At 33.4% G+C, this 11487-nt stretch overlaps 1 protein-coding gene across 1 annotated transcript; it reads left to right on the top strand.

Annotated features, from left to right (window-relative positions):
• The first annotated feature begins 9305 nt into the window (after positions 1-9305).
• LOC103335673 (uncharacterized) lies at positions 9306-10330 on the top strand. The gene has a single exon (XM_008238695.3). The coding sequence runs from the start codon at positions 9456-9458 to the stop codon at positions 10131-10133; it is 678 nt and encodes a 225-aa protein (XP_008236917.2). The 5' UTR covers positions 9306-9455; the 3' UTR covers positions 10134-10330.
• Positions 10331-11487: the final 1157 nt, after the last annotated feature.

Genomic DNA, 11487 nt, shown 5'->3' with positions numbered 1-11487 from the left:
TGTACAGAAAAAATGCATACATGGTATTGTCATTCATGATAATATTTTTCTTTTTCGTTCAGCGTATGAGTTGATTTCTCTTCCTATTTTCCTTTTTTATATTTTCAAAAAGAATTATTTTGCGTTGAGGAATTTATGTCAGTTTCTTATTAATCACATTAAGAAATTTAATTAATAATGTCTACCTTATGGGCACTTTTTTTCTCTTTTTGTAAGAAATATACATGAGTAAATATGGTTACTTGATAAGAAAAATTTGGTTATACTCAATAAAATGTAAGATATTAAGGATTTAGTGAATGAACTACTTGTGTTTTGGGCTTAGGAAGATGTTTTTAAATTTTTGTTAGGTTAAGGCCTCCCCATATGCTTTAGGTCCTGTTTAATATGTATTGGAAATGATGTTTTAACCTTTTGTATTTCATATGGGAGTCAGCTTTGGATTCAATCCCAAACGGAGACCACGAGGCTGCAACCACCACCAACGATTTTAATGCCCATACTCATACCCACCACAACCACCATAGGTAAGAAGGTCACTGCAAAGCGGGACCTCCCAAGCAAATTCATCCCCAGTGTCACGATCACTGGTGGAGAAGGCGTTTTCCGATCCTTGGAGAAGCAATTAGAGGATTGACGTCGGCGAATTCTCTAAGCTCATAAGGCCGGTTCCGTCTCCGGTGAGATCGAACAGTACGTGGTTAGCCTTCTATATTTAGAAAGGTTTTAGAATTTTTTAAATTTTTTTTCAAGCCAATGTTTAGGAATTTTTGGACCCAAAAAAAAAAATGCTAGCTGACTTGAGCAGGCCCGAAAGAGCTGTTGCACCCATGAATCATGCCAAGTTTTGCCCATCTCTTGGCCTCTTTGGCTTGCTAACTAGGTTTGGCCCAGTGATATGGCAGATTTAGCCTACTTACTAGAGATGACTTTTGGGTGTGAAATGGCTAAATTTGTGGGTTTAGCCCACTGTTGGTTCGTGTACCCTCTAATACACATTGGACATGTGGAAATATTTTATTTTTATGTCCTATATGTATTGGATAGTACACCAACCAATTTGTGTATCCGGAATATACAAAATTACTCTGGTTGCACCACTTGCACCACACCAGGGCCAGCTACATACAAATTACAATGCATGATACAAGGCCATCGTAGGTGGTTGACTCTGCCTCTATTTGTATTGTCATCGATGACCGACCCTCTTTTCCACCTCTCTTTTAAAAAAAATAAATTGGAAGAATTAAAATTATACCAAGTGTAGGGTGTTTGAGGATATGCCAGAATGTGTTGAGTAAGAATCTTATGTCCAAAAGAATACCACTTCATTTTCCTTTGAGGTGTCACAAAAGTTAGCCTATAATTTTTTATGTTTAAGGTCCTTCGTGCCCTATGATTGAGAGCTATATTTTGATGTTGTAAACCTTGGATGGCGTTGAAGGGTGCATCTAATGAGAAAAAAGAATATACAGAAAATGTTGATTGCCTCAATTAGCTTCTAAGTCTAGAATTTGTTGATAGAAGAAGTATATATAACAAGAGATTTCACATATCGTTCAAACGGAAGAGCATATGGCTAGTACTCGCAAATATTCTGTTTACATCTTCCTTATCCTAGTGATCTTTATGATTCATACAAAGATGGGTAAGTAATTTACTAGTTTTAATGTTTCAACAACAATGCTACTCTTATTATAATTTTGTACCACCTTATGTGGCAGTTGATATCGGACATGCCACAACAATTAAGTATTTAATAAGTAGTCATGTTTATATTTAAATTCTTTTAATTATGAATTTAACCCATTAAATTTTTAGGGTTTTTCACCTCCATCCCTTTTCTCAATCACCGGTGGAAACAATTTATCTAAAAAATGATTTTTTAAAAATTGAAAATTTTGTGCTATGAGTTTTGACCCATGTATCTAGAATTTTATGTTTAAGGTTTTTCATATTTTGATGCCACTTAAGATAGTATAGAATTGTGGTAAAAAAAAAATTGTGATAAGAGTGTTCTTGATGTTTTAAACATGCATATATAGCTGTATTTTTTAAAAAATGCATATATATGGCTAATGTATTTTCATTCCTTATGAATTTATTTTAATATTCAGAATTGGTGACTTGATACAAGTCCTTTGACTTTTGTATCATCACAATACTTTTTAATATTTTCTGATGTAATATTTTTATTTTTATCTTAAATTATTTTTTATTCCAATGTTGCCCATTATCCCTTCAATCGGGTAATTGTAATTTATGTAATAATTACGGGAAAGAATTGTTTATGACCATAATTAATTAACAAATTAAGTAGTTATGACCATAATGATTTTGGTATATCAATTGTGTTGCCTTTTTTGTCTTCTTTTAATTGCATCCATGAATTCTATTAATTGCATCCATGATTTTGTATATTAACGTTGTCTTTTTTTTGTTCTTCTTCTAACCCAAAAAAATTGTTGGCCTTCTTTCTTATTGTTTACGACCTCTTTATTAGGTAAATTAAATAAACTGAAAAAAAGGTATATTGAAAATAACAAAATACCTATATGTGAGGTAGATTATACATTATCTCATACTTCCCCCAATAAACAGGTACAATCCTATGTTTACCTAGTAAGTTATGTAAATATTCTCACATTTACCTAGTAATTAGGTACATAATCTTATATATACCATATATTAATATAAAGCACATTAGCTCATAGTACCTATATATTAACGTCATCAATAGTTCTCTTGTTTACCTTGTTTTTCTCAAATTTTTTATTTGTTGCTATGCTTAAACACCACGAATCAACTTGATAAGTATTAAGCATATTGTGTTTTCAATATTTGGATGTTTACCTGATGCATAGGTACATAATTTCATGTGGGTTCTTGACTCATCGATTAGTATAATATGTGGGTCTTTGCTTTTATTGATTAAATTGCATTTTATCCATATATTAGGTATTCACAAGGAAAGAATCAAATTTTAAATTATGAAATTCAATTACAATGAAATAATGCATTAAATTTGAATTTTCAATGTGTTTTCTTATTTATCTCAAATGGTAAAATCGATACAACAAAAAAAGTAATAAAAGTCAAAGGACCTGCATCTAAAATCAAAACGACAAGTACTTAGCCTAATGACAACTAATCCCTTTGGACCTAGATCTAAGAAGCCCTTCTTTTTTTCCTATAAAAATTGTACCTATTATGAAATAATAGGATAATGTACCTAATACAAATTTGTAAATTCTTCGAATTGTCTATCTAATAGGATAATGTAATAATGTACTTAAGTTTTCTTAAGAATAATGTACCTCTCTTTTTTCTTTTTTTTCTTTAACATAAGTATGTATCTATCTATTTACCTATCTTGTATTAGATATGGAGGTAAATTATTTTTTGCATGTACCTATTTTTTTTTCCAATATACAATTACCTAATCAATATTCTTTTAGACAAAAAAATAATAATTTGTTTTAGGTATATATTAGAATTGGTTTAATATTGTTATATTTAGGTACTATATTAGTGTACGGTTTGTATTACATTATTATTTATGTATTCATTGATTTATTTTTATCAAAACGTTTCAATATTAAATAGGTGCCAAATGAAAAAGAACTAAATATAAATGCTAAACACAAGGGATTTGACAAGTACGATAAATGGCATAGTGTGTAAATATTTTGTAATAAGAATCTACAATATACAATTAATCTCTAATGCCGACGTCCGTATTTATATTAATGTTCAGATTTTGTGATTTGCTTACATTCTTGTGCTAATAAATCAATTCAAATAACTTCCTCGCTTTACATAGCATTGTATATAAAGTATAATACGTATGTTCCATTGTGTTTATAATTTTGCTCAACCAATCTTTTTTTTTTTGGCAAAACAGTAGAAATTCATTTGAAGAATAGGGCACAAATCCAGGATATAACAGTAAGAACACAACCCCAGAAGGAGGTTCTTGCAATACAAAGACTGTAACAACAACACCGACTAAGCACAAGTATTACAAGATAGTTAAAGAACAAATATACAACTTGAAACCCAGCTAACAAGGAGTTATAGATGAGGAGGACCCTAATTCTGCAGCGACCAGTGCTTAAATAAGATCAAGACAGAGAACAATCTCTCAAACTTCAGAGTTTTTATCAAAAATACCAAAAATTTACCCCCTATTTTCATAAATGTTAGTTTTGTAAAAAACAAAAATAGCCAAAAATCCACTAAGGGGGTAAATTTAAGGGGATAAATTTTGACTATTTTTGATAAAAACTCCAAACTTCATGGGACAGAAAACACCCCAAGAGTGGAGAGCATAACCGCTCAACCAATCAATTAGCAGCTGCTTTGTTTGGTATAACGTTGACAACTATCTAAAAGTCTGTATCTCTCAACACCCAACAACTTTTTAATGTTTAACTCGTCAAAACATTAAAACAAAACCAAAAAAAGAGAGGTCAATTTGGGTGCAACACGCTCTCAACCCTAAATTAAGAACGTGTTCTTCTTCCTCCTATCGCTCACGGCCATAGGACCTCCAGCTCCGGCCACAGCACCCATCCACCTGCTTCTGATTTTCTCCATGAATAAATCACTTTTTTTGTTACCCTCCTGTCGTTGTTGCTATTTTGTGTTAGCCGAGTGGGTGTAGGGTTAACAATAGTATTAGAAAACAAAACAGTGCCATACTCTTCTACTTGCCTTGTTATTTCTCAACACAATGGAAAACCACCCAGCCTAAGTCCCCCAACAATAGTAACTACAAGTCCATTCATAAATTTATTGCCAATTGCACCAGAGGGCCGTTAGATTGGAATTGGTACAAAAACAAATTTTGTTAAATCAAAATCAAAACGATTCGCCTAATATTTCTGTCTAGTTTCAAATTCAAGAACAAATTTTCTCCATGAATAAATCTTTAGCATGGGTAGATGATTGTTGTGGCGCCGGAGTCGGAGGTGCTATGGCAGCGACCGATGGGAGGAAGAACACATTTGGGCTGAGAATGTGTTTCACGCATATTTACATTTTTGGTTTTAAATCGATTTTTTTGGTTTAAATATTATATAAAAATATATCATGAGTAAAACGTAAAAACAAAACAAATTTTTTAAACTAGTTTTTTTCAGCCTTCAAATTAAATCCAAAGGTGTCCAAGGGGTTCAAGAGAACGGGACTGTTGTAATGAATATGCAATTCGATGATTTTTTATGTAGGTGATATATAAGATGTTTTGGTATGTATTGTGAGTTCAAATTTTTTATTATTTATATTTTATGAGAAATCTCATTACATATGAAATCCTAACTCCGCCGCTGCTAATGGGGCATTGGTATTGATGCCAAAATTTCAGTTCAGCAAAATTTGATCTTTTGAAGTGTCAGTTTGTATTAGGAATAATTATTTGGCATGTTGTCTAAGGCGGAAATCAAGTCTATCTGAACCAACGTGCCAAAACTTGATCCCACGCAGCCTAATGTTTTAGTGGGTTGTACTTGGGTTCGATCCAAACTTGTTTATTATTTGCATATTGTATATCATTTATAATATGTTCTTTTTTTCTTTTGAAACAAGTGATATTGGAGAGATGGAGTTTTTGCACACGCACTGCTAAAGTATCATAGGAATTCGAACTTAAGACCACTAATTTATAAGTGGTCACTTTCTATTGAGGTAGACCACGTTGGTCATTTGTAATATGTTAATATTTCATCTGCCCTTCATGCCATTAAAATGCTCCAACAGCTCATTGTTTCTTGGATAAATTGTTTAATAAAATGCCTCCAAGAAGCTTTAGGTAGAAGCAAACAAAATATCCTTGGGAGCTTCTTTATGTTGACCCTACAAAAGAAATAAATTAACAATAGCAATACTAAAGAAATAAACTACGAAATCAAATGCTTGTTAGTGATGGATTTTATAATAAACTTTCACATATTATATAATGATTTGGCACTAAACGTGCTTTAAGTTCATTATATAATATAATCATGTTGAAGGAAAGGAAAGTTGTTAAAGATTGAGTTTCCTCACCGGCAGACATGTCAAGACTCAAGAGGCCATCGTCTTTTGAGTTCTGCCCAAGAAAAAACAATGTATATACAAAAGAAAAACGCACCATATAGTTAGTGGAAACTAAAGTCGATAGCATTCGAGTCCAACGTGTTTGCCTAAACAATAATTGATGGCAAATGAAAGACTCAATCAAGAGTAATTTTGAAATTTAAAAAAAAAAAGAGAATCGTCACCGTATCAAGTTATTGTCGTTTATCAAATATATGGTGTCCGATAATTTGATAATCTAATAATATAACGTATTAAACAGATTGACAAGAAAACATCTCTTCTTGGATAATTTAAGTGAATTAGTTCAGCTTAAGCAATCAAATCTCAACCGATCGAATCTTAACCAATCAAGGCGATAAAGTAACATGTAAAAACTTAACAATCTTAAAAGAAGAATTTGGGTGTTACATCAACTAACAAAGGGGCTTAGTTTTCGAAGAATGATTAGTTAAATTGGGCAGCTTTGATCTTTTTTGCAACCTTATCTCTTCTTCAATGAAAACCTTTACAGGGAAGTAAAAAGTGGCATAAGAGCAAAAGCCTCAACTTGAATCAGCAAACTGATTCGAAAATTATTGTGGTGGTATATATGGATTGGATAGAAGGACCAATTTCCTACGGGACTTGGCGTTTTTTTTAATATTCGAAAGGCATCCATGTCTCTCTTCTCACACACACACAATTGGATAATGGAAACCTAAAGGGAAAATGGAGCCCAGAGATCTAGCCCGTTTGAAGTTAAAAACTGCAATCATTAATAAAATTTGTCTGCCAAGTGGTTACCCAATATATATATATATATATATATTATAAACAATACAAAAGTAATAATTCAATTTTTTTTTTCTATATTGATATTGTGTGCTTATATGATTGATTTAAGTAATGGAAATGTTAGGTACCGAAGACCAAAGGGGAAAGGAAAGAGAGAAAATAAGATAAGTGTTAGAATTTTTAATTTCTCTAAGAGAAAAATACTAGTGGTTTATATAATTAATTTGAAGTTTTTAAATTTTTAATAGCAACTTACCTTTTTTTTTTTTTTTTATAAATGAAAGAAAGTTTAGGGGGAGATTAGCTACTCCAATCGGAAGACTTACGTGTGGCACTCTGCCCAACAACCATCAGATGGATTTATATAGAAAATTATAGATCACGCACCAACGAGAAGCTGATAGGACTCAAATACTTGTGGGCTATACACAAGAGACCTTACCAACTAAACTAACTCTCGTTGACTTTTTTTTGTGAATCATTGGTTTTTAGAACAAATTTTTTTTAAATAATTTAAATTAAAAAAATTACAAAGATTAATTAACTCACAAAATGAAGTGTTTGCTTAATCTATAACCAATTCATGATTATTGTTATCATTAAGTAATGCGAGTTCTCTTTTGGTAAAGCCTAAAAGTCACTTGCACTACTTTGCGGGTCTGTCTGGTCGGTCCACCATAATCTCTTCAGATTTTCTTTGTGTATGAATTTACTTTGTTATACCTCAACAAAGTTATTAGGAATGTAATTAGCCAAATTATGGAACTGGTATATACCATGTCAAGCAGCTTTTGGCATGTTATGACCCTAATTCAATTGTTCACTTAAGTGAGATAAATTCCTAATTCCGTCACTAATTATAGTTCTTTTCTTACTCTACGTATGGCTTATGTAGAACTTTGACTTGTGTATCAAGAGATATACTTTGCATCAAACTACCTCTCCCTTGGGTTTCCTTTAGCAATTTTCTTTTACTTAAAAGGTAAAATCTCACATTTTGCCTAAATCATTTAAGCTAAGATTAATGTTTTTCAGGTCCATTCCAGGATTGATGGGGAAGGTGTGAAACGAACATCAAAACGTGCCACGTAGCCCCCTGGTCCACAAGTAAAAGAGATGGCAGTATACAATTATTGGTGGGTCACTTGAGGAGCGGAAGTAACTGAAGGTCACTAAAGAAGAAAGGTGATTGCAAATTAAAAAAAGTTATTTCGAAAGAAAAAATATATATTTTAAATAATTTAAATAAATAAAAAAGCTAAAAAAGCAAGAGAAAGTAGGTCTTACTTGGCACATTCTTAGTGAGTAAGAAATTGGAGCCTGGGAATCTAGATGACAATGATGTATTTGTATTCCATATGTTTGCCACCTGGAGTGGAGGGCTCCATCTTGTTCCACTGTGGAAGTCTAATTTCTAGAACTCTTCAAAAGCTTTTCTTACTTTCCTTTTAAATCTTTTTTTTTCCATTTCCAACAACAAATTTCTCAAAAAAAAAAAACACAAAAACCAAAAAACTCAAGTGATTAAATTATACTTATTTCTTTTTGCTAATGGGCTTATAATGATACTTAAGTCTCTGCAAATTCTACCCTCTTTTTTATACAATCGATATTGGAGAGGGGGAATCGAACCTAGTACCTCGGATATAATCATAAATGCTATAATCACTTGAGCTAATTTTATCCACACACAAAAAATGGTTATGTTTGTTCACCATGAATAATCCATTAATCTAACAACTATTAATTACGTAAAGAGTAATGTTATGGAGATCACATTTATGTATCATCTCTCCAATTGAGATGTAACCCACTCGCACGATGAGTCCCATTTCTATTAAAAACATGATACATAAATGTGGCGTCTGTATTTTCCTTAATTGAAATCATATATCAATGTAGAATCTTGATCCATATCATAGATCTCTAAACAAATAGGGAAAAAAAACGGAAGGAAAAGTTTCTTGCATATATTTATCTTTTTATTCCCCATATTTTTGTCCATGCTCTTTTATATGCTATTCCACAAACTCATGTAGGCAGGATAGCCTTAGTACAATGGAGCCTTGGATAAACCCTCAACTTGCAAATTTGAAATAAAGTAAAATGAAAGGAATATAAGCTAAAGAAAAAGGAATTGTCCTATTTGTCCTAAAAAAGAAGAAAAAAAAGAAAGAAGAATTGTCCTGAAAAAAAACATTTCAAAAGAAAAAGGAAAAAAGTTGATATATTCCATGGCCTATAAATAGAAAGCCTGCACCATGTAAAGGGTTCAACAGCAAACAAAATCTCATCCTACAGAACAAAACAACACAACCATTTTATCATTCTATTTCCTCTGTCTAAAACAGAGCTCTCATATAGTCATTTGACTCTGTTTCCTCTGTTTTCATGCTTCCAATCATCAAACCCCTCACAAAATCTACTACTCTGATAGTAGTGCTGCCAATATTGGCTCTGATCAGAGACATGGTAGGTTACCAAGCCTTTCAAAAAATCCGATTCGTTTTCGAGTGAGAACCACACAAAATCCTCACAACCCTCTTCAGGATTTTCATTGATTTCTTCTCTCAGAACCCCATTTAAAAAAAAAAAGAGAGATGGATTCAATCAATTTTTATGACATCAAAGCTGAGAAGGCAAACGCCATATTGAGGTACCGCCAGCGTCGAAAGTTTGCAAATCTGTTTCGGTTGATAGAGGGGATTGTTGTTCTGCTCCTGCTTTCCAGGTTTTCTCTTCAGCTCCCTCATGCTGTCAAGAACTCTGGCTTCTACTTCCGGGACATATCAGGCTTCGTGGTCAGCCCTCGCTTCGTGTTCGTCGTTGGAAATGTAATAGTCATCATTCTCTTTGTCAAGTCCGGCAGGTTTTCAGGTAAAGACTCCAGCGCAGGAGCTGATCTTTACGATGAGTTTGTTCACAACAGCGAAAAGAACCAGAAGATTCGGAGCGATGCGATCGAATACCATGCCATACAGAGCAGAGCTGAGGACAGCACAGCTTCTGAGAAGGCTCATACTATTTCTGGCAAAATCAAGAACTTTACAAGGAGCCAATCAGAGAACTTAGAGCGTGAGGCTTGCAAGAATTCACGGCGTTTACTGAGGCGGTCGGAGACAGAAAAATTCAAGAAAAGGGTTGAATCTGGCGAGAGATTGGCAGAGAGTGCGTACCCTGAAGACTCCATGAGTAATGAGGAGTTTCGCTCCAAGGTTGAGGCTTTCATTGCCAGGCAGCAGAAGTTTCGACTTCAAGAAGAGTTCTCTGTAAACTAGCGTCAGTTATGGGATGGGAAAATCTATAGTTTCTGTTTTCTTTTTTCTTTCCCTTTCTTTTCTTTTGGGTGGGGGGTGTTTCTATAAGTGTTTGTACATTGCTATATCAGAAGTGCAATGTAAATTTCTTATAGCTCTGTTCATATTTCCCTCAAACTGATAAATCTATAGTTCTAGCAGCACAAGCAATTAAGCTACCTGTTTAGCAATTTTTTCTTTCTTTCAAGAATTACTTCTAAAACCTTATTTTTCTCTTAGACAAGGTAACAACGTCAGGCCACTCATAGCTTTAGTGGTAGAGCATTTACTCTCACACTCACGACAAGAGTTGGAGCGAGTTCCACTTTACTTCGATAAGAAAACAAGGGTTGACCATGTGGCATGACCCACGTCACTAAATCATCACCTAACCAATTCCAACTTCCAAGCATATGCCAATAGGCCAATTGAAAATGGGTACTTCCAATTTTCAAGAGAATAGATTTGCAGATAAGAGAATTTTCCTGAGCTGTTTCCATTGTCTGTATGGCTCAAACAAGGGGCATACTGGCAAGAATGTATTCCAAATTCTGTTCCGCACATTATTATGCATCAATCCAGACTCTCTTTCTTTCTTTTTCTGGATTGAAAGGATAATTTGGTGGCATAAAGTCTGAAGAAACTATAAAATTGAAGCAGTTTTGACAAATCAGTTTTCAGCCATTCCATAATCCAGAGACTGGATTGGACTGGACTGGACTGGACAACTCCATATAGAGATGAGCATCTTTACCCTCTACCTCAATAACACAAACCAGAATAAGAGGGGCAGAGAGTGGGACGTAGAATACAAGCACTAAATGTTGGTACACTGAGCTTTTCTAGTCACTCAATAAAAATCTGTGTCTTTTCACCAGCACTAACTCTATAATAACTTTTGGTTATGTCACTAAACTACAACCCTATTGGATTGTCCGTATCTTAAGATTCAATTGTATTTGATTCTTAACTAAAAATAACAATAGTAAAAACTTTTAAGTCCATAAAAGCCCTCGAAGAATCGAGAAACACTCAGATAGATTATGAGTGGTAGAACAATTTAATTAATTAATATGGCATGTGTTTAAGATACACTAACAAAATGCCACCCATCAAAATGTCATAGCAACTCATTATTCTTTGATATTTTCTTTAAAGGTGTTGAGCAAACTGCTTGATCAAATCCCTCAAAGTTCCTTTGAGCTCTTCTTCACCTTGCCCCCAAGAGAAGCACAACTGAGAAATAAAAACTGTATATTGAATTTGAACACATGTTACCTTTTAACTCGACTATTTTATCACTTATCACTCCTACGTGATAGGAACAAACCCATGT

The sequence above is a fragment of the Prunus mume genome, linkage group LG6 (assembly GCF_029339155.1).
Source record: "Prunus mume cultivar Tortuosa linkage group LG6, ASM2933915v1, whole genome shotgun sequence".
Taxonomy (NCBI): domain Eukaryota; kingdom Viridiplantae; phylum Streptophyta; class Magnoliopsida; order Rosales; family Rosaceae; genus Prunus; species Prunus mume.
The sequence above is the reverse complement of the archived record's forward strand: the minus strand, read 5'-3'. Positions and strand labels throughout refer to the sequence as shown.